Raw genomic sequence first — 24,285 nt, 5'->3', positions numbered from 1 at the left:
TTCATGTGTTATGTGCAGCTGTGTTTGGTTTTATTCTGACACAGGATTTTTGTGATTAGTCATGACTTGTGAAGAAGTGCTCCACAGCAGGTGGACTCAGTGTAGACAGGCTCACGTGAAGCCTGATTGACGCCTTCAGCCTGAGGCGCATTTCTGAGTGAGGTTTCCCTGTGCTCCGTGACGCACACACGCATTTATTGGTCTTTGTGGGAAATGATGTGAATCTTCGATCTATAGGATTAAATATTAAATTTACGAGCTGAGCGCCAACGGTGCAGAGGGAGTCCTGAGGAGCTCAGGTCTGGTCTGTAGTCCGCAACAGTCTCTGTGAGGTCACTCGGTCCAGACAGCAGGCAGACGGAGTGGAGGGGAAACAGTGAAGAACATGTTCTCATTAGAACTTGAAGCAGAACATGGCTGTAGATCTTTAGAACCTTTAATGTGAAGCAGTTAATATGAAGTAGTTTTTAAAGTCGTTCAAATAATTTTTATAAGGTCTCCTCGCACCCCTTTCTCACTGTCGGTCTCTGCGCGAGACCACTTCAGCACTCGTTTGGGCGCTTCGATCACCTCGCGCCTACTAGAAGACCCGAGCGCGAGTAGGCGGCACCAGCTGGCGCATTTGTGCTCGAGCTTGAGAGTGATGCTGCATTCATGTTCCGTAGGAAATAAAATATCTTACAAACCTCGCGGTTAAAGCAACTGGAAGTGTTTGTTCCCCCGGTCACTCATTAGTTTTACATGCATGAAAAATGAGTTGATGTTAATATAAAGTCTGTCAGTTTATGAGCCTCACATTCAGACACAGAGTTGAGTGTCTGACTCTCAGAGAAGTAAATACAGGCGATCTTTGACTGTTTAATGCACTTCCTGCTGCTCTGAATGTTTCCAGAAACTCAATTAAACATCCTAGCAGGTCTAATCCAGTCAGACAGAAGTGAGATGTTCTTGCTCTCTTTGTGAGACACAAGCAAAACATTGTTATTAACATCTTATTTTGCATGAAAATATTAAATATTGGAAAAACATAGACTACCAATGTCTGTCAAATTAGCTGAACTAGTAATGATATCTAAAATATCAGTTCACATTCATAAGGACATGTGTCATTTCTGGCAGCCATCTGTGTTTAGAATAGGAAATTTGGGTCAAAAATCTTTTACTGTGAAGCAGATGGATAACCTTTGCACCAGAGGAGTCTCTGAGGACTTCAGAAAAGTAGTAGTTGTGGTTAACTAACTTCCTGGTCATTTTTTCTTTTGGAAAACTGAACAATTATCTGTGTGTTAGCGTCTACATGAGGGAGTAAACTGAGGTTAAACTGACTCTCACTGATCAGAACAGATGAGTTTATCATCAATTAAAACCATTCACCAAAATAAGCAGAACCTACTGTATCTAAACCAAGGAGAGGTTAAAGTTATTTTATAGACAAACAGAAACAGTGTGTTTGTAGAGCATGTTTCACACACGAACAAATGAACTGCTATGACATTTTTGAAAATTGCAAACCTGCAAGAAACGTGACTAAAACAACTCGTTGTTGGAGCAGCTGAAAGCTGAGGTGAACACTGATAACTGAGTCGTGGGCAGGGAGCCCACATTTCCCCGTTTTCCTGTGGAAATTTAACGCAACACCATTGTAGACCGTTTTGGCACGATTTTCACTGAGGCTCCCTGCGCGTTATCTCTGCTGTCTGTGAGTGGAACATCTCATTTACACAGAGCGGCTCTTCACACACGGAGGAGACGTATGTTACCATAGAATAGAGTCAGGCTGACAGATGATGTGGTGAATTAAACCTGGGACAGCTCCTCTGTTCTCGCATTGAGATAAACAGAAACACACGCTTCATCTGGACAAATAGTTTGTTTTGGACACATCTAACAGGAGACAGTTTGACTGCGGTCTATCAGCTCTCCACCAGCTCTCCTACAGCTCTACATCAACTCTCCATGAGGATGAAGTGCTAGTTCTCCGTCCAGCGTTTCCATGCAACAGCGCAGTCGGCTGTGAAGCCACGGAGCTCACGGAGGAATAGATGCTGTTGCAGAGAGCGGCAGAGCAGTAGATCTGGTTTGGGGTCTCTGTAGGAACCCAGAGCGGCTTATTAAACCCGATGGAGCGACAGGATGATGGAGAGGAGCCGCTCGGGGGCTTAAACCACCATGATAGAGCACAGGAGCCCGGTAAGCTGCTCCTGCGCATATTTCTCTCCAAATTTAGCAAGAAACGCAGGAATATGATGATGATGATGATGATGATGATGATGATGATGATGATGATGGTGGTTTGTGCGCGCCCGCTGAGAGATGCAAAGCTTAATTTTCCTGCTTAGCTACGTGTTTACATTTGAGTTTATGTCAGTGCAAGATGTCCTCACATTCCCTCGGGTTGGTTCAGGTGGACTGAAGCTGATGATGTGAGGCACATGGACGCGCTGATGGAGGGAGCCTTCAAATTACTTCATTAAGATGCTGAGGATTCTGAGTGCTTTAAACATCATGGCCATTTTATTTGTTTGACTTTGCTCCACTGGTTCCAACCTGGCCTCATGGGAAATTTGTACAATCTTTATGACAAATCATTTAATGTGTGACGTGTAGATCCAACCCACAACCAGAAACAACAGTTTACCCTGAACCTTAAAGGGGTAGCTCAGACTTTTCCAGGCAGGGCAGAATGGACTACTGGTGGACACATGGACACTAGTTCAGAGTCTTAGCGGGAGGTGAATGATGGGATATCAGCTTGGCTCTCTAGATTCAGAGGACAGACTGGTCCGCTGCTTGACGAAGGAGCTGGTGAGGAGGCAGCAGCTCCTGACTGTTTCAGAGTTTTTATATTCACATGTTGTGTTTTCTTAGCGTGCTAACGTTAGCCACGGGTATGCCTACATTCAGGAGTCAAAAACAGTTTTGGTCTCTATAGTTTATTTCCTCCTTCATGACAACTGTTCATATAACTTTTATGTTTACATTTTATTAAGGCTTAAAATTATGGAGAACTGCTGGCCTCTTTGAGTGACAGGTGGGTAAGCGTATGCTTGCCACAAGCACCAAAGTCTCAGATCCACACACTCCACCTCTTCCACCATTTTTGGATTTTTTGTCTTAGGTGGAGTCAGACAATGCCAAGATGGCAATGGTGGAGCAGCTCACTCTGAGCTTTGAAACTGCTCTTCACAAAACCGGTGGGTGTCAGTCATATAGAGAAATGTTCTAAACCTGAACTTTCTTCGTTGAAAAATAATGGTTATAACAGAGTGTTATTAAAAACAGGCTTCCCTTTGATGACTTCCTGTTCCACGTTTGGCTTCCTCAGTTATTAAGAGCATTTATAGGTTTACATGACGACGTTACCACGGAATCAGATGTTGGCACGCTCATGTTGATAATGATGTAACCAATATTATTGTAGCTTTACAGAGCAATCAAACAGAATCATCATCATCATCATCATCATCATCATCATCATTGTCCTTTACTTAATCCTCAATTATTTACAGTATTGCTGAGATTATAAAGCGGGATTACACTATAAAAAAAAGTTCATTAAAAATGTAAATATTATTTACATTCATTTTAAACTTGAAGCTGCTGTATAATACACTGCAGTCTTGTGAAACCATGGTCTTAGAAGCTTACCTTTATATTGTGCTGGGCTCCTGAGGGTTTAGCAGCAGTTGTTGAAGGATTGTATATGGTGAAACATTAGCTGTAGTAGCTGTAGTCATAGTTTGGAAGTGATGCAACAGGAGTAAAATAACTTTAACACCATAATTGTGGTATAATAGTAGATTCTTGTGTGACAGCAGTATTCCACAGTGGATACAGGACTTGATCCAGTTTACAGGTGTCAACATCTGTATCCATCTGTCTCCAGAGGTGGAAACAAACAACCAATGTTAACTCTTGTCTCAGGTCTTTTCTTCTACTGAAGTTAAAATGCTAACTAGTTAGCCCCAGTGCTGGTCCAAAAAGTAATTGTCTGCCAAAAACTGATCGCTGTCAGTGGGAGCCCATGCAGCCTGTTAAAGCTGTATCATACAGTTTACACATGTCTACAGCTGATTTTATCTGGATCAAACAGTCATAACCTGTAAATGTCTGTGATAACAGCAAAGGTGTCTGTGAAACTTTCATGTTTCTTGAAATCCAATAATCGCAGTTGTGACCAAAGGAGTGTTTTCAGTTTAGAGCTTAATAAGACATGACATTGACATGATTACAGGCAACACTATAGTATTGTTACTGATGTTTATGTGTTTATGTGATATGTCTAGTATCCTTGTTTAGATTTGGAAACAAGACTGTAATTAACATGAATTACGGATGGTTAAATATAAAACTAGAGATTTTAAAAAAGCCTTCCTGTTTTGCTCCTGATTTTCTGCTCTCATTTTACATTAGAGTGAATGGGGCAGTTGAATGGTACTCCTGCCACTTTGAAGGGCATAGTTCAAATTCTGTAACTCTCTGTACATTGTATGAAAGAGGACAAATTTACCTACTTTCTGGGAAAAAGTGATACGTGAAGAGTGAAATTTGTGGCTGTGAGGACGAGATAAACTGAAAATATTCAGAACAGTTTAACACCTTCTCTGTGTGATGTCACCCACTGTAACTGTGAACATTAAAAAACTGTCACTGTGTAAAAACTAAACAGGATTTAAAACCAACCAATACTGAAGGAAAGTTTCCAAACATTTTACAGTTTGAATGGAATTCATGACTGAAAGAATGAATGAGTAGACAAGGCTGAAAAATTCATGTAAAGCTGTAAAAAACTGGGGATTTTGAACATTTCATCCATTCATCTTAATGGGATACAAGACTAGGTCTGATCTTTCCAAAGTAAAATCCCTCTTTATTTGACAGAAGCCCTTTATTTCTTAACAGGGTTCTTATTGCTGTGCTGCAGTAAGAGTATTGTCTCATTTCATGTTGCTGGTGTTTCTGTTGTTTACATGGTATTCAGATCTGCTAGTTTCTTTAGCAGTTACAGATGACTTCTCTCTCTCTCTCCCTCTCTCCTGCTCGCTCTGCTCTGTGTGTCTTATGTTTAGTTATTCCTCTGCCTCCTTTAGTAATAATGATACATGCAGTAAAAGTAGTTTATTTGCTGTAAAGGAGGCGAGGCTCAGTGTATTGGAGGCGCTCCTCCTCTTCCCTGCAGTTTACGAGCAGCTGGGAAACGAGAGCGGCTCAGTAGACTGTGGCTCAGCACTCCACTTACTAGTGATGGAAATACCATCACTCAGTCAGTCAGTCAGTCAGTCAGTCAGTCAGTCAGTCAGGGACATTCCGCTGTTGTGGATGTCAGAAAAACTGTGCATGTTCAGGTACCCCGCCCACGTTCTCTCATTACTTGTACAGTGAGACTTCTTTTCGCCATTTGACCGAGTCCTGAGTTTAAAGGGCTTTGATTCTGTATTGAGTTGTGTATATAGTGTTACACATGTCATATTAGTACTTGTGGTTGATATGTACAATTTGGAGTTGATGGCTGTGTAAACACACTGTCAGTTGACATCACTGTGAGTCAACATTGCCAACAGATGCCATTACATCCTGTTAGATCTTTATTTGTTGAACCAGCCCTCTGTAACACTTGGCACGGCAGGCCGAAGGTGTCTGAAAGTTTGATACCTGGTGAGTTTTTGTACGGAGATATTATCTTTTCTTTAATCCCTCTTTATTCCATGACATGTTGGAAAATGCTACAAATCCCAACCCATTACCACACTAGTAAACTGACTTTGTATTGTGGGTATAAATAATAAAATGGCACCTTGTACACAGCCAGACAGGTGAACTAATCCAATGTTGATTTACACTGAAAATATCTTGTGTTGTTAAAGTAAATACCAGACCATCCATGCTGGTTGGCGCCTGTCTGGGCTGTCCACCAACACATTTGGCAGATGATATCAGGTCTGGGGCAGGGTTGTGTTTTTTATGGAATAGATGTAACTACATATAACAAACAACAAAATATAACACTATTATATTAATATACATTATATATTATTTGAGATAACTTCTGTTGTGATTTGGTGCTATACCTATACATAAAAACTGACTTCACTTCAAACTTATGTATATTTCCTAACACCATTAATCTACCAAGTGCTTTAGTCATACAACGGAATTTACATAAAATACTAACATATTATACAAAAAAAGTAGAAAGAGGTGCGTGTTCGGGTTTACAAGAGGTATGCAGAGGCTGGTGAACTGTACAGAATCAAACGTCATGCCAGACATGTAACGTCAGGTTTGCCTCAGGTATTCTAATCTGCAGAATCTAAACAAGCCCTATCTGTTCCCTCATGGTTCACCTGATCTTGATGTTACAACACAGCTCTGAGGTCATGGAATCATAAATGATGAGGATTTGTTGTCAGATTAATTGTCGTGCATTGATTTTTTTTTTTTTATATCCTCTTTATTTGCTAAGTTGCATTTTATGGAAGCCTATAGGGGACTATATTCAAATGATAATGTAATTCCACAACAGCATTTTAATTTTCCACATATGTATGTTTTATTTGAGTAAAAATGAAAATGAAATAAACCAATTATTTTCATTCTCACATACTTGTATGGCCTTTTCCAGACCATATTAAAATGAAAATGGAAAAGCTGTTTGACATTTCATTTTCAAGGTCACATCCTGCTGAACAGTGGACATTATTCAAATGTTAATTGATGATTTTTACTCAAATAAAACATACATATGTGGAAAATGAAAATGCTATTGTGGAATTACATTATCATTTGAATATAGTCCCCTATAGGCTTCCATACTTTAACTGATTAAATTAGTAAATTAAGGAAGATTAATGGATTAATAAAAATAAAGATGAGAGAAATAAATGTAATAATGAACTATATGGCTTATTCCTTTCTCCCCCCCTTCTCCCATACTCTTCCATTTTATTTCCCCCTCTCCCTTTATGCATTTTTTATTATTAATATTATTTTTGTATATTATATTTGTTTTCTGGATCCTCTTCAATATTATTTCAAGAGTTTTGCTAGATTTCTAATCCTGTGATTTATTATCTCTATTTTATAAATTTATACATTTTATAAATTTCATTAATCATGTAATTGATGTCCTTCTGTCCTACTGGACCCGTCGACGTTGAGGATTCTGTGTCAGATTAATTGTGGTGCCTTGGTTTAACTGCTCTAAAGAAAGAAGGACAGTCTCTTTTTGTTTTACTGAGGATTTCCCTCCATCCATCCACTGACTCCCACTGTGATGCAACTGTGGTCTCATGTACATGAGGAAGCTCAAAATCCAGTCAGCAATTATATGCTCTTTCTTAATTATTGTTGAAGGTATATTCAGCCGAGGGTAGTCATAGCAACATTCCATATGCTGGTCATGTGGTCTTGGCTGGGAAGCCAGTGAGGGATGTGTGTTAATGCTCATTTCTAGTCACTAATGTGAAGCTGTAAAGAACCACACAGCACTGTTGGGGTTGGTGAGTTCTGGAGGTTTAGATTTAAACCGTCTTCTTACCACTCTGACCGATGGCATTAAGTCCTCTAATGCTGCTTTTAAGGGACCACAGTGATGAGTCTGTGTTTTATTCCATTAACTAAATGGCTCATAGCTCAAACTTTTTGCGCCTTTTTTTTTAATCTTCATTCACAATTTCACACCGTTCGTGTCTGCCTGCTGTGTTAGGTTTGATTTTCCAGTAGTTCTTGAAGGCAGTTTACTATGAACTATTGAGTGTCTCTGTGCAAACATCTTACGCAAGTTTTTTAAAGCTCCATATTTTCCTCTTCTCCTGTGTTTTAATTGAAGTGTTGAGTATAGTATAGTATAATATATAGAAATACATTTGTGGTTTTAAGAACCAGAAACCATCTCAGTGTAGTTTTACATCTCCTCTCTCAGCTCTAGTAACAACAGGTCAGTGAGCCAATCAGAAGAGAGGAGGCTCTGAGCCTCTCTGTCTTTCTCCATGGATTTTTTTTCTCTGTCTCTTTCTTTCTCTTTCTCTGTGGACTGAGGCTTTGATACTTTCACAGTATTAACATAGAACCTAGACCTGCTTTACAATCAAACTACACATGGACATATGGACCTTTAAGGTACACATAGTTGGACTGTAAGATGGTGATGACACAGATTTTACAAAAAAAAACCCCAAAAAACATGGCAATTCCTTTTTCACTGGTATTGATAATTTATTTGCAGCAATTTTCAAATGCAGGTTTATCTTCAGAATTTACTGAGACGAAGTGAAACCAATGGCTGTCTGGAAAGTAATAAATCAGTCAAAAAATAATATTTCCATCACACCAGCCTTGAGGCTTCATGTGTTCAGGGTGTTTGTCCGTCTGTCCCATTCCCATGAACACGATATCTCAGGAACACCTCGAGAGAATTTCTTGAAACGCTCACTTGGACTGATGAACTGATTAGAATTTGGTGTTCAAAGGTCAAAGGTCAAGCTCCTTGGGACCTCATAACTCACAAATTCATACACTAATTATGACACAATTTAACACAAATGTCTAACAGGATAAAATGATGAAGTGATGACATTTTATATCCAAAAGGTCAAAGGTCAGCTTCACTGTGACATCATAATGTTCTGCAAAAACACTTTTGGCCACGCCCGGTTCCGGACTGTTTCGATTTGGGGGACATTAAGAGATGTTGACTGGTCATTAACTACCAGACTTCAAGACTCATTACTAGTAGAATATATATAAAATAGAATGTAATAGAATCTAATAAAATAAACCCATTATGTATTTAATTTTTAATATATTTAATATAGGGGTGCACTGCTTGTGCAACTGGGTCTGGGATTGAGCTGAGGAGTAGTACCGTGAGACGACACCATGGAGCCTGCCTCTGTTGACTGCCACCCTGTAACAGTGACGTTGCTGTATCCAGTTTTTATATGGCCAGACCAACCAATCAGATATGAATACTTAAATATATAAATACTTTGATTATTGGAATGTGCAGTGTTGTGCATGCGTTCATTGAACAAATTCATCTTTTTAGTGAAAGCTGAACTGAACGAATCAGTTTTACAAATGATGAACATGAACTCATTTTTATGACAGTTTTCGGCACGCCGCATGACGTCTCCAAAGACACGGCCCAGCATGGCTGGTGCTAGCGGTACAGACGGTACAGACTCATCTACAACTGCTGAAGCCAGTTTGTTTGAGCATTTGAAGCAGTTTTATGAACAAACAAGTGAAGACTCTTCAGTGGTGTACAATAATTCATTTAGTTTGGGAGTGGCAGTGATTTGGGGCTGGTGATGGATGGTAGAAGGAGGTACTATTGAAAAAGAATAACAGCCTTTATTCAAAAAAAAAAAAACGGAACAAATGAACATGAACTAGTTCATTTTTGGAACTGTGAACTTTGAACTGGCACAACACTGGGAATGTGGCCTGTTATTGCTCAAATTGACAAGGACAAAGTGAAATACTTTTCAGTTATTTTTTGACTTTTGGGATGAAGTGGGGCGATTTGGTGGGGCAGTTGGAGCATTTTGTGGGGCATTGCCCCCTTGTTCCCATGCTTACAGCCAGGCCTGCTTCTAGCCATTATTCAGCCGTGGAAGTCGGGAAGGAGAGATTATGACCTTATTTCCTGTAACTTGGCTGGTTGGTGGAGGAAACAACCACAAGGTGGTGATTCTGGTTCATATATGTGATAAACCACAGGAGAAATATCACCCAGCTCAGTTCCCCTCAGCTCTATGAAGCTTTTTGGCTTTTTCAGCTCCTTGTTTTGGTTTTACAGCCCACGACTTACTTACTTACTTACTTACTTACTTTTTCTTTCTTTCTTTCTTTCTTTCTTTCTTTCTCTGCACCAGAAAGAAGCTGTTCAGTAAATCGGCTCTGATGAGGACACTGTCCTCTACCTGCTGAGCTCCAAACAGCAGACAGACACAGTCAAGGAGGAGCTGGTGAACACGGTGGAGCCAGATCTTACACTTGGTGCAGAGTTGGTGCAGAGCTAAAGGGGGGAGTGAATATTGGCCTTAGATTCTTCAGAAAACTCAGCACTTATTGAAATTGTATCTGATGTATAGTTTGCTATTGTTAAAGGGCTCCAACATAGTAACACACAGTGCATTTCAAGCAGACCCCATGTTTTAATCAGAGGAACTGATTTCATCCACTTTCATTTCATTCTTACTGCAGTCACACTCTGACAATGTCTGGAAGTGCCGAATGTGTGTGAATACCATTGTGTCCTAAGATCAGTGTTACCATGGTAACAATCAATGACACCTGTGCTGACCAGTAGCACCCAACAGTAAAAAACAGGAAAACATGGCTCATAATATGTAGTTTGCTGACATTGTTATGGAGAGAGTAAAGAGAAGAGAGAGAGTTTTTAGACCAAATTAAATTTTTATTTTCATTGTTTCACTCTTTCATTCACTCTCATAACTGTTGAATTCTTCCTAAAGACAAACATTTTCTGCTGAGGGTAAACAGAGCTGAGAGGTTGGATGCAGTTCCTCGGTCGGCCATTTTTTTTATTTTGAAAGACATCTTAATTTACCCAGAATTCATTGTACCACAGTCCATCTTAAAATAGTCAAGAACTAAACTGCTTTGTGCAACAGGTGAATTCAGACTCAGTCTATCTGAAGTCTGACTGTTTGTTCCATGTAAGACACAGTCAGAGTCTGTCTTTGTGTTCAGAGTCATTGAGGTGAGTCGCTAACCCACCTGGTCATCATGTGAGTCGTTAGGTTGCCCTTAATCCTGGTGTGGATGGGTGACTGTATTGTAATTGGGTGATAAACAGTGTGTAGACCACCTCCTATATTTAGTGTTGGTGGGTCTTATACTCTTTCAAACCATGGGTCCTCTCTGGAAGTGGACATTCAGATGAGTGTCCCTGGTCCTCCAGATGTAGGTGGACTGCTGAGTCCTGACCTGAGGAGCTGGATCTCCTGTGTTGTGCCTTGTGCTTGTGAAGCAGTTGTTTTGTTACAGGTCTGTGCTTTCCTCACTGCAGTGAACTGTGTACACTACACTGCTCTGCCTCTGTCTGGGTGTTTGGTCCTCAGGGTGGAGCTTCTCCTCACAGTCTTGATGGGCTTGAAGTGCACAGGGATTCAATGTTTGTTAAAGGAACGTATTGAAAGACAGTGTTGCTCTGTATCTTTTTGTGTTTTTGACAAAGACCCAGTTTCAAGGTTCGAGGTAATCTTTAATATTTTACTGCACAATGTCACGATACTGTCCAACCTGCTCCTGTGTTTCAGGATAAGTGACTCAAACCAGTGGATAAATCAAAAGGTGATAACGGACTCAATAAAACAAGAATAAAACATTTTCATAAAATAAGTGTCAACACTAAAACTTACAAGCTTTCGCTGGTGGGCCTTAACACAAACGGCATCAGTGTTTTTGCCAGTGTCAAATTCAGTGTCAAGTTTTAGTTTGTTGTCAATTATTGTCCCCATATACTTGCGCTGTTGGACAACTTCAACAGTCTGGCCATGAATAAAAGCAGGAGTAACAGGTGAAGGCACGTGTGGTTTGGGTCACCACACGTCTTAAGTGTTTGTTCCTTCTCTGTCCCCTCTGTCCTCTGCCCTTGCTCTGAGCCTGATGGAGTGGAGTCTGATAACCCCAGCTCGTGCTGCAGTGGGTGGTGAGAATCAAAGAGTGAATATTGATTTGTCTGTGTGTGGGCTTTCTCTATACTTCAGTGTTGAGGCCTCTGTCATCTCCATGTGCACAGCACAGTCTGTGAAGGCTTTCACTTCCTGTGTTTTGATATTGGCCCAGGTGTCATCAACGCACCCAAACCAGGGGCTGAGACCCATTACTGTGAAGGACACAGGGGCTCTGCTCTCTACTTCCTCCAGCTGTAGTATTTGCAGCCTGTGCTTCCATGATGTTGAGACGCTGCACTAAAGCATCAGCTGGATGGATAAACTGTTTGTCAAGATATACTGAAGAAAAATCCTCAAAAAATCACACATGGTGATTTTTATGTCTTGACTCTGTGGCACTGTCAACTGTAGAGGTGCTGAACAGAACCAGGCTGTCTTCATGCTAAGCTAAGCTAACTATTTCATGGTTCTGCCCCTTATGACCCTGCCAGGACTGTTTCATTTCCTGTTTTATTTTGAAATTACCTATTTTTTTTGTGTCTATTGGTTGTTTTACTTCTTTACTTGTGTTTCCCGCCTTTTTGCTTGCCTGCCCCTCCCCGATTAGATTCGCCTGTTCCTCATTACCCCTCTCTGCTCACACTGATGAAGATGGTTCTGCTGAACTGTCGGTGCTGCTCCCTGAATGCGACAGTAATGATCTCCTCATTAATCTTAGAAAATGCTCCTCTGGCTTCAGCTTGTTCAGTAACATCAAACTCATGACTCTGGATCGCTCTGCAGAGGGAACTCTTTCTTTATGGAGACATACATTTACAGAGGAACATCTAACAACACAACAGATGAGCGAGCAGGGTGTCTATCAGTATCCATGGTGACAGCTGTTTCCTGTTAATAGTGCATCCTGCAGTTTGTATGTTTATTTCTACCCTTCCACAGCTGTGAGAGCAACTTCATATGAAGTGATATTATGTAGTGGGACATGAGGACTTGTGGACTGAGTCCTTGTGGAGGGGATTAATTTAAGAACCCAGTAGAGTCCATGGAGATGAACTCAAATTCTTGACTATATAGCACCTCTCAAGTTTTTCTGAATTGTTCTTAATGAACCTGATACTGGCAGTTTCTGCAGCGTATGTGGAGGGGCTGCTGCTTTATGTCATATAACACATATGGGTGGTTGTAACATTGTCCCATTACATGAGCTGCTAAACTATGAAGGAGTATCAGGGCCATGGATGAGAAAAAACTTACTTCAAGAAAAAAAAGTCGAATTGAGTCAGAAGAGGAAGATTTTAATTTTAATTTTGTCTTTGAGAATAAAGTCGAAATGTCAAGAATAAACCTTACATTTCGACAAGTCGACCTTTTGAGACGAAATCAAACAGCGCGTATGACTGCCTCTACAAAATGTCTTGTATAGATGAACTGATGAAATAGTACTTCAGAATCAGCTTTAGCAGCAAAGAAATTCTTTCTCTTTTTGCTCACTAACACAGTGTAGTTGTCAGCATTAGGACTGAAGAGATTGTGCTGAAATCTGCGTCTGTTCAAAAGGAAAAACCACACAAGCCTGGAAGAGGTGGCCGCATTTGTGCAAACTGAAAAAGTGGGTAATGGACAAATGCAAGGCATGAAAAATGACAGGGGGAGTTGACTTTATTCTCGACATCTCGACTTTATTCAGGAAATGCAAAATGAAAAAAAAATGTTCCTCCTCTCATTTTTTTTCTCATCCATACTCCTTCGTAGCTAAACACTGTTAATGTTCTCGTCAAACCCATCAAAGGAACCATAACTGATTTAATGGCCTTTCGCAGTTTCACTGTACCGGCCGTGTGTACTTAGAATTGCATGACTTAATCTTTGAGACAAGCACATGCTACTGGTAGGATCAACCAGGTAGCCCATGTTTATTTAACTTCATATTAAAGCTGCGGAGCAGACTGAGGCTGCAGAGCACAGTGAAGCCTGTTTTCCACTGGTCAGAAAACCTGCTAACCTGCTGGTTGGCAATGGAAAAGGAAACAATCAGCATACACTCCTGAGTCACATGACTCCTCAGGAGTCACAGGTATTTATCGGCTGTGGCTCTGATCAGCATTGATGTAAACACAACACCCAGGTGAGCCCTTTCATTTTCACCTCTTTTCCTGCTGCAGTGTCTCAGAGCACAGACACTGTAGACACACCTGTCACCTGTCCAGCACGGTGCTGTTAAACCAGAGACACTGAGGCTACACCTTCCTCTGAGAGTGAAGCTGCAGCCCTGAAATAAGTTTTGAAAACACACCATCACTGATCGAAGCCTCTGACACTTTTACAGGAGCTCCAGCTCAGTAAGTGCATGTGATGACATCACTCTTAACAGTTGTGTGTCCTCAGTCCAAACAGAAAGACAAACTCCACTGGCAGAGGAAAAGGGCTCAATCGACTTTAATTAGTGGATTTACCCACGTTCAAAAAGCCTGATTATACCTGCTAATGTTGGTGGAGAAAGATTTATGAGGCTACAGGAACATTTCAATCAAACACAGCCACATTTCTAACAGTTCACCTGTTTAAATCAGAACTGCAGAATTGGTCTGATTTAAGAAAGTACAACCTGGATCTCAGGCTTTTATTGATGGTTTCCTGTATCGGGGGGTTCAGCTGTGGTCCAGGAGGGAGAGCAGGTTGTCCTCTTATCGGAAGGTCGGTGGCTTCATCACCGACTCCTCCAATTCTCGCGTCGAAGTGTCCGGTCGGGCAAGATACTGAACCGTGTGAACTGTGTGTGTGTGTGTGTGTGTGTGTGTGTGAATGTGGCATGTATTGTTATGTTCAGCTGCAGTTTGAAGCAGCAGGAACACCTGAGTCTCACCTGCAGAGTGACTGTGTCTCCTTCCATGTGGGGGTGTTGGTAAGGTAGTCTGGAAAGTGGCCTTTAAGTTCATCATGGGCAGTGCTATCGTCAAGACAATAACAACACAAGGCTGATGACAGTTTTCTCTGTTCCTCTCCCAGGTTCTCCTCCCCTGGCTCGTGAGCACTCAGGCAGTCTGCAGCAGGACGAGCCCGCCATGATGAGGAGGAGCGACAACTACCTGCCAGTCCCTGGCGAGGAGAAGAACCTGGATGTGGACAGGAGCAGCGAGTCCATAGTAAGCAGGATTTATACTCCCTCCTGACTGTAACACTGGTCAGAAACCCCCTCACATCACGTCTGCGTCCGACCGTTTGTTCCTGTGCTGCTGGGTTCTGGTTCCGCTTCTGGTTTGTGGTGTAGAGCAGAAGCTTTCAAACTGTGACACAATGTGAGGTGACAGAGACAGGTACATGCAGGTGATATGAAAACAACAGGAAGTTATTTTGTTTGTTCCGCTCAAATGGTTGCTGAAGATAGTGAAGTTCTTTAAACCACTTACTTAAATGTTATTCTCCTTCTCCTCTCTGAACACACGCACATGATACACACATTTTTAGAACCAGCATCATTATCTCCAGTGATTAATCCAGGTAAAGAGGAAACCACCACCATGTAAGAGCTGTAAACGATAACATCTTCTTATGTCCTTGATGAGTAAGTACAACCTCAGATTGTGACCCTCTCTTCCAGTACACTGTAATATTTGTGTGGTGGTGCCTTGTGGCTATGTAGTACATCACGATCTAGAGGGAGGGGGGACACGGGTGATCCTGAAAGTGTTAGCGACAGTTCAGTTTTGGACCCATAATTCAGAACAGAGAAGGAGACAGTTAGTAGTTTAAGGCAGTTTTAATGGCGGAGGAGCAGGGCTGGAGCCTGTGACAGAGCAGGCAGATGGTGGAGGAAACAGTGATCTGAACCGGAATTACAGGCGAGGACTGAGCTGGACGTGTACGGGACGAGACTGGGACGATGAATTTAGGAATAGCTGGGTTCAGACAAGCACAAGGTAAAGACAGGAAGGAACAGGGAACATGGCTGTAGTGTCTGTGCCACATGAGTAGACTAAACAATCTGGTAAAGGCTGGAGGGAAGATCTGGGGTTTAAATACCGTAGCAGCTTGTTGACCTGATGAGGTGACGAGTTGCAGGGGTCCAGGTGGATTGGCAGGAGCAAGTACCGTATGGCCACGCCCACCGGGACAAACCAAGCAGTAACAGAGACAGCTGAGACAGGAGATGGTGCACTTACAATCATTTCCTGGTACTGTGTCACATGCTTTCTCCACCTCCCCGCCCCTTCAGGAGACCAGCAGCGGATCTAAGTCAGTTCACTCCAATGGGAGACGTGAACCCGATCCCAGATTATGATTCTTTCACGTCATAGTCACTGAAATAAATGTTGGATCAATTTCTCACAAGCTGCGGATCAAGAGAAAATGAACTTTATTCAGCCCTGTCAACTGAGACAGAGACAGGTCTGAATAAAGTTAGAATAAAGATCTCATGAGATCTCACAACGCAGATCTCTTCTCTCTGTTGGTTGTGGCTCTGGTTTCCTTGCTGCGGTAGAGCTACTGTCACTTTCCAACCACAGAAGTTAAGAGGGACTGCTATACGTGCAACCATGAATTAAAAGATTAAACTGAAATAAAACTTGTATTTCTTTGCTTTATAATACTATTATTGTTATTATTATTGAACTGTTTTTGGAGGGAAAACAGAGTATCAGACTGATATGATCTTGTGCTGGGTTGATCAGATATAAGCTAGCAGATAAAAACGAGCAGCAAAATCAGGCGCAAAACTGTATCTAGTGTTGTATTGTACTGTTGTTATGTTTTGACATGAACAAACAATCACGACGAAGTAGAGACAGGAAGTGTAACCATGTCTTACCATTGCCGCTGTAAAGCATCATCGTTTGTATCTTTGGTGGCAACCTCTGAGGCTGAAATATGAAGCCAAAACTGAAGAACTTTACAGCAGAAATCAACATGTTTACAGTCTGGTCTCTAGAACTAATTTCCTCCTTAATGACAACTGTTTATATAGCTTACCTGTTTACATTTTGTTAAGGCTTAAAGTTATGTATAATTGAGGACATGGTCTCTTTGAGTGACAGGTGGGTGAGTTTATGCTCGCTACAAACCGGCATTCAATGAAGTCTCAGCTCCTCACACGCCCCTCGCTCTTTGTCCATTTTAGCTTAATATCATCATTTCTAATACTTTTCTATATATACTTTTCTTTAGTCAGCTCTACAGGTTTTACATTTGCTTTAGAGTCACCCAGTGTCAGGGAACAGGAAATGATCTGTTTTACATGTTTAGTGACTAAAATGCAACAGAGTGCTTGAATGGTGAAACAGCCTCCCATCATCATGACAACCAACACAAGAGAGAAGCATCTACACTGGAGAACAAAGATCTAAATGAAAAACAACACACGGTTTATACCGTCTGTGAATGTTCTCATTCGTCCAGGTCATAGTTATCTCTCTCTCAAATTAAATCGAAGGCAACTGGACTTGTATTTGTCTGTGGAAGACAGCAATGTCAAAATCTTGGACAGGGAGGACAGATGGTTTGAAAGGGGAGTCAAGGAAGCCATCTATGTAAAAGTGGAGAGGCCATCGCTAAACAGGGGAGGGGGTCTGCGACACCATCTATCCCCCATCTACAATGTCGCCCTTTCATCGGTACCCAGGAGAGTCAACAACATAACCTCAGACGACTCTCAACGATCGTCATCCACCAGGGGCTCACCTGACCCTAACGACTGTCGTTCACAGGGGACAACAACAGGGTCACCTGACCCTAACGACTGTCGTTCACACGGGATAACAACAGGGTCACCTGACCCCTAACGACGGTCGTCCACATGAGACCACAACAATGGTCAGGTGAAACCAGTACTTTCACAGGTACTTTGGTGGACCCACCCACAAGAGGTTAAATACCTGGGTCCTACTCCACTTTCTTGGTCAGACTAGTGCGGACTAGAGAGACCAATACATGATGAACTGATGAAGCCGCTTGGATAAGAGGTGAAACGTCTTCCACAGACAAATACAAGTCCAGTTGCCTTCGATTTAATTTGAGAGAGAGATACGGTTTATACCGTCATTAGTGGCCTCGAAAAGATGCAATGTTCATTACAGCTCACAGTACAGACATGTTATATTATGGAATAAACCAAACACTGATGGAGCTCATTCTGCAGCCTTATCAACAGTCAGCCTAAAAATGTTTGTCCTGAGGCAGGTGCTGGGGGAAAGTTCATGAGGTTATTCAAATAAAAGGTGTTGGAAACATCACTGTGCTCAGTGATTTTCATGCTAGTTATGCCTGTTTGTTTTGGATATATCTTGTGTACATCGCTGACATTTCTGGAGTTTGGAGTCTGCAGCTAGATGAGAGCTCCTGAGGGTTCATGGCAAAATGAAATGTGGGACTTAAAGCTGCACAAATCAATATTTCACATAAACAATGAGTCACTTGACTACATCTAATGTGAAGGGGGCTGTTCATAGTGACAAACCCTCAGAGAGTTAGTATTTTAGCATCTTGCCGCTCGTTGTCTTTCAGACAGTGAGGGTTCACTCTCACTGCTCTTATAATTCACATTTAGATAAGCAGCAGCAGTATGTTCTCCGATAGACCCACTGTACGTAGGGTTGCCCCCGTCCTGGCTGTCCCTGAAAATCAATATTCTTTCTAAGGACACAAATTGTCCCGGTTTATGTGGAAATGCACTTCTAATGTAGAATTTCATAGTTTCAAACAAAAGGTTGTTTATTTCCTTCTACTTCTTTTTTTTGTTTTCTTACTATTTATGTCCAATCCTGTGTAAGTATGAATACAGGTACAATAGTGCCCAATTTACCCTATTATCTAGCAACTGCCACCTGTACATAATCATGACCCCCTTAATTGGGTGATCCAATAACCAAGTGGTTAGGGTGCATACCAAATGAGCAGCGACTTCCTGGTTTGACTCCTGGTTGGCCAGACTCTTTGCCACGTGTCATTCCCCTGCTCTCTGTCCATGCATGACAATTGCTACTGTCCTATCAAATAAAAGCAAAAATTAATTAAAAAAAACTACCCCACTTTGAATTCAGTCAGAGGGTGCTGAGGTAAACCTTTATCTGTAGAGCACCTTTTAAAATCTGGGTTGGGTGGGGGCCACGGCTGCAAAGGCGTGGTCTCCTGTGGTTTTTTGCCTGGACCTCGGGACAAGGCGTTGCTGGTCAGTAGACCTCAATGCCCAATTTACCTTATTGCCTAGAAACTGCCACCTGTACATAATCACGACCCCCACTGTAATCAGTGGACACAGTAACTGAGAATATAAGATGGGACCAGCCAGTGTAATGCTTAAAATCAGTTTGCCGCTCTATGGGTTACCAGTGTAGATTTGCCAAGACTGGTGTGATGTATGACCTACGCTGTGTGTTTCTTAACAATCTGGCAGCTGCGTTTTGAAACTCTGAGTAGTGAACATTGATTGCAGTAGTCAAGACGGGAAGAAACAAAAACATGGAAGATTTTTCTCTAGATCTTGAAATAATAATAAAGATTTGCTTTTGGCAATTTTTCTCAACTGGAGTGAACAGGATTGGACCAATTTATTTACGTGACATTCAAAATTCATATGATGGTGAAAGAAGAGGACCAATACACTGTTTTACTGAGGTGCTCTCAGAGTCTATGATGAGGACTTTTGTTTTCTCATGAAGCTTGAGGAAGTTGTTTGACATCCAGTTCTTGATAGCCGTTAGACAGTTATGCAGTGTGGAGAGTTAACTGAGGTCATTTGTATTGAAAGAAAAGTATAACTGTGTATCGTCTGCATAGCATTGATGGGAAGTGCACTTAAAACGACTGATTAAGGGGCCAAGAGGGAGCATGTACCGTCTACATGGGTACTAGCAACCCTAACTGTACCTGCACAGCACCAGACTACTGACAGACAAAGCTAGGGCCAGATCTTTTCCCCCAGGAGGTGGAGGAAACCAACAACAGAGCTAAAAGAGAGGGAATACTCAAATCAGATACTTCAGTCAGTACACTCACATGTAGTACACTGTGTACACAATACACTCACTGGCATAGTGCATGAATTTCATATGTTTTCATATGAATCTTTTGTGTTTGTATGGAGGGGAGCAGGGACTTAAATCTACAGCAGTATAACTGTTACCTCTCATATGTTGATGTATGAAAATACGTAGCTACTGTGATCTGTGTGTGTGATAACATGTGGCTGCTGTCATGACATTAGTGCAAGTGACTGTGTGATCAGGTCCCATCATTCATTCATACTGTGTAGACCTACAATGTTTGTTGTGCCTTTCTTGATGGCTGTTTGTTCTTTGCTAACTGACACACTGTGTAAGCTGTGTGTTGATTTGTTAGTGTTGGCTGGATGAATATATTCAGATGTTTGACAGGTGCTGTGGTGGTTTGAGTCCAGACTGTCAGAGTAGAGTTGATACATTTGACACCAAGGCTGCTGATCAGAGGCTAGTTTGCAGGATGGGAGTTACATCGTGAGAATCTCCTTTGTCTAACATTGTCTGCAGTGTGTGTGTGTGTGTGTGTGTGTGTGTGTGCCAATCACAATTAAACTGTGAACTGTTTGCTAAGACATTCACCATATCATATCTTTATGAATACATCATTGTTGTGTTCACAGCACTGGTCAAAATCAATGAATGCAGGTGGAACATTAGATTCTGTTAATCCCAATTGAAGTGAGTCATCATCCACTTGTTATTAAGTCTCCTGCCCTTCATGGTCTAATCAGATCTAATGTTTGATCATGACCATTAGTATTGGCCTTAAAAATGTGCTATGTCGACATAATGAAATGATTAAGTCTTTATCAATGAATTCATTAAGTACAACAATGCATAAATTACCATCTTGAGAAATTAAGATAATTAGACAAGACCACAAGATAATGACATCACAATCTCACACTGAGAGGCTGAAAATGTATTTTATGATTAAGACTAAATTTTACTTTCTAAATCAAGCCTATGAAAAAACAGCCATGGCCAGTTTCAGTGAGTATGAAATAGGTTTTAATAGTTCATTAACAAAATTGATTATTGTATGTGATGGAGGAATTGGAAACTGCCATTCCCTGTAGCTCAGAGGAATTTATGGTCCCTTATGTTCCTCGGGTTTGGAGCAAAATGAAAGCTGCCGCCTCTTTTCTTTTAGTAGGATGAAATATTTTAATGTTTTGAGATATCTGCTTTGCTGTTAACAGATTTTTTTGACAGGTTTGTGGATTAAGGTTGTGCCCAGACATCCCAAAACCTTAACACGTAAAAAAAAACTTTCTGCATGGGCAGACACCACCAGAGTTAGAAAGTAAGAAAATGAGTTTCTCATAATTTGAGTGAACAAGTGTTGATGTGCTTCTTGTATTTGGACTTGGGAGAAGTGAGTCAGATTTGATATTGGCACTGCTGCTGGTTATGGAAGTCTGATGTCCACAGTAACCCATTGAACCTTGAACCTTCAGCATGTTAAAACTCACTGTCCAACCCGCCACATGCAGCTCACTGCTGCTGTGAAAAACATTGCTAACTGGAAAACTGCTAGTTGTCTCAGCCTTGAGCTTATAATGGCTCAGAAATGTATATGTGTATGTGTGTATATGTGTGGGTGGCTGTGTGCATGTGGAAGCCCAGAGGAGAGGAGAACCTCATTTCCCAGTGACTTGGTGAGAAAAGAGTTTCTATTGGTGGATGATGCATACACCACCACATCCTAATGCGCCCTCTGAGGAGTGACCTCTGACCTTTCCAGCTATGACTACTTCCTGTTGATAGAGGACTGAAGATCAAAATGTTTGTGTGTGTGTGTGTGTGTGTGTGTGTGTGTGTGTGTGTGTGGGTGTGTGTGTGTGTGTGTGTGTGGTGGGGATGAGGCTGGGGGCCATTCACACTGTACACACAGGAACACACACTGCTACTGTTCAGTGGGTTGGTGGCTGTAAAGAGGAAAAGCAAACCACTGTTTCAATATAGGTTTTGTGATTCATTGCTGATCTATGACCATGAAGACAATTCACCTCCATTCAGCCTGAGTTTATGACTCTCTTATTGACAGCGGACTGTCTGATCTTCAACATGTATTGCCATGTAATTTCCTCTATCACTGTGTAAACACCAGGGGCCGGATGCATAAAACTATGTGTGGATTCATGACTAAAACTATGTGTATGCAGAAAACCAGACATATTCATACACATTCTTCTCATCAGAGTGATTGCATGGTTCTGCTTTATAAATCTTACTCATTGAGAAATTGGGTGCATGTGCACAAACCTAATCGCCACTTCCACAATTAAACATAAATGGATGAAGACCCTCCATTAATCAATCAGTTTGTGTAAAAAACACTGTCTGTGCCACAAACTACCAGACACAGAAAAGAAAAAAAGTTTTTGATTTCAGAATACAACAACTCCAGGGATTTCTTAGTGCAGCTTTAAGTTATCCATTAAAACAGTTTCCATTCTGTATGTTGGTTGGTCAACCACTTTGCTGCAAACTGAAACTCTTGCAAAATGCTCAACAAATTGCAATGAACTCTGGTTCAGGACAATGTATCCTAATAATTTTGTTGGCCCCTGACTTACCAGCACCACCAGCAGGTTGGCAGCTTTGGCTCAGAATGTATTTGATGGACTGCCATAATATCTGGAACAGATAGTCCAGATAATCATGTTCCTTTCATACCAGGATGAATTTCATAGCTTTGGTGATTCCTTAACTTTTCATATAGTGCATGATGACCACTACCATTTTTACATTTACAGAACTCACTATACTTAAAAATAAGAAACAGGCTTTGACATCGAGCATTACACAGCCTCATTACAGCCTCACACAGCTTTCAGTGTGGCTGTAAACTTAGTCTTATTTAATTGTGTCCTTTTTGGTGCCATAATTAACATGATTCCCCCTGAAGCATCATGAATGTTCATGTAATGTAATCACAACAGAGTTTATCTCCTGGAGTTTATACAGTGATAAATAACTAGACTTTTGTTCTTACTGGAGGTCAGTGGAGGCAGCTGAAGATCTGTGTTTGTTCGACCCCATGTGACTCACTGTTGTGTCAGAAGTGTGTCACTGCAACCTCAGCCAGCCAACACACACACATACACACACACACCACCACACACTGAGCAATGATGTAAAGCTCAACAGAAGGGCTCTGGTGAAAAATGCACCCAGAGTTAAACAGAAACACACACACACACACACACACACACACACACACACACACACACACACACACACACAGGTCTAGAAATAGCCTGGAGTTTGGTTACTCTAGTGGCAGTGTACTACACTCAGCTGTAATCAGATGGATCAGACTGGAGGTCAGACAGAGGACATTTTACACTCAGATCACGAGAAAATAAATAGTGACCACTGCTGGTTGTGCTCCAGTGTGGTCCATATTTCAGGTCTTTCTCCACAGCCTATACTAATTAATCAATACTAATTGAATTCTGGTGAAATTCTTCTACATGATGTTTCAGCTGTGATTAGTGGTAGAGTTCACTCTGTGTTATCAGCATGTTCTTCACACAGCATCCAGATAACGGTCAATGCTGAACCACAGGCTTGGACTCAAATGCAGACACAGACTCAGTTCAAAAATCAGTCCTTTTAATCAGAATGAGGTCGGTACACAGGTGATCAGTCAGAAGGGCAACAGTGTCCAAATCAGCAGGCAAAAGGCAAAAACAGGTCAGGAAACTACTGGCTCTAGAAACTCACAAGGAAAAATGCTGGAACGCTGTCACGAGTGAACAAGACGAGCTGGCACAGAGGGAAGGGGACACTAAGACTATATACTCAGGAGGAGGGGAGACAATGAGACACAGCTGCAACACAATAGTGCAGGGCAGGTAATCACACAGGAGGGAAACACATGAGGGCAGGAAGTAAAGGACCTGAAAGGCGACAAGAGGTGAGTATCAAAATAAAACAGGAAGTACAAGACAAAGAACACTAGGAGAAACAAAAAGGTAACTAAACTATCCAGACAGATAACCTCAGATTCAGATCCATAAGAAGATATATTTGTGGTTTTAGAAACCAAAAACCATCACAGTGTATTTTTACATCTCCTCTCTCAGGCTTCTCTCTGGAGCTCTAGTAACAACAGGTCAGTGAGCCAAACAGAAGAGAGGAGCCTCTGAGCCTCTCTTCTGATTGGCTGCAAGCGGCAACCTCCAAGGCTGAAAAATGAAGAACACTGAAGAACCAAAAGCTGCAGTTCCTCTAGTGACCACTAGAGTCTGGCCCCAACAGTGAGTCAATCCCCATAGACTACTATGTTAAGACGTCCAACTTTACAGCAGAAATAAACATGTTTACAGCCTGGTACAAAAACTGTTTTGGTCTCTAGAGCTAATTTCCTCCTTCATGACAACTGTTTACATTTTGATTAGGACTAAAGTTATGTATAATTGAGGGCGTGGCCTCAGACAGACAGATAGACAGACAGATAGATAGATAGATAGAGAGATAGATAGATAGAGAGATAGATAGATAGAGAGATAGATAGATAGAGAGATAGATAGATAGAGAGATAGATAGATAGAGAGATAGATAGATAGATATTCCTTGGTCTCAGTGGTGTTCAGAAGGAGGCAGTTCTTGTCGCTCCATTCACTGATAGTACTCAT

At 41.5% G+C, this 24,285-nt stretch overlaps 1 protein-coding gene across 1 annotated transcript in view; it reads left to right on the top strand.

Annotated features, from left to right (window-relative positions):
- Positions 1-1,737: 1,737 nt before the first annotated feature.
- LOC111218803 (anoctamin-1-like) overlaps positions 1,738-24,285 on the top strand; it is an 85,630-nt gene continuing 63,082 nt past the window's right edge. Inside the window, exons 1-2 of the mRNA XM_022741282.1 lie at positions 1,738-2,190; positions 14,652-14,788. Of these exons, the coding sequence (XP_022597003.1) occupies positions 2,121-2,190; positions 14,652-14,788 (207 nt within the window). The 5' untranslated portion in view covers positions 1,738-2,120. The remainder of the gene's footprint in view (positions 2,191-14,651; positions 14,789-24,285) is intronic.

This window comes from Seriola dumerili, unplaced genomic scaffold (genome assembly GCF_002260705.1).
Source record: "Seriola dumerili isolate Sdu_G_001 unplaced genomic scaffold, Sdu_1.0 BDQW01000003.1, whole genome shotgun sequence".
Classification (NCBI taxonomy): Eukaryota; Metazoa; Chordata; class Actinopteri; order Carangiformes; family Carangidae; genus Seriola; species Seriola dumerili.
Note: the sequence above shows the minus strand (reverse complement) of the source record. Positions and strands in the feature narration are given on the sequence as shown.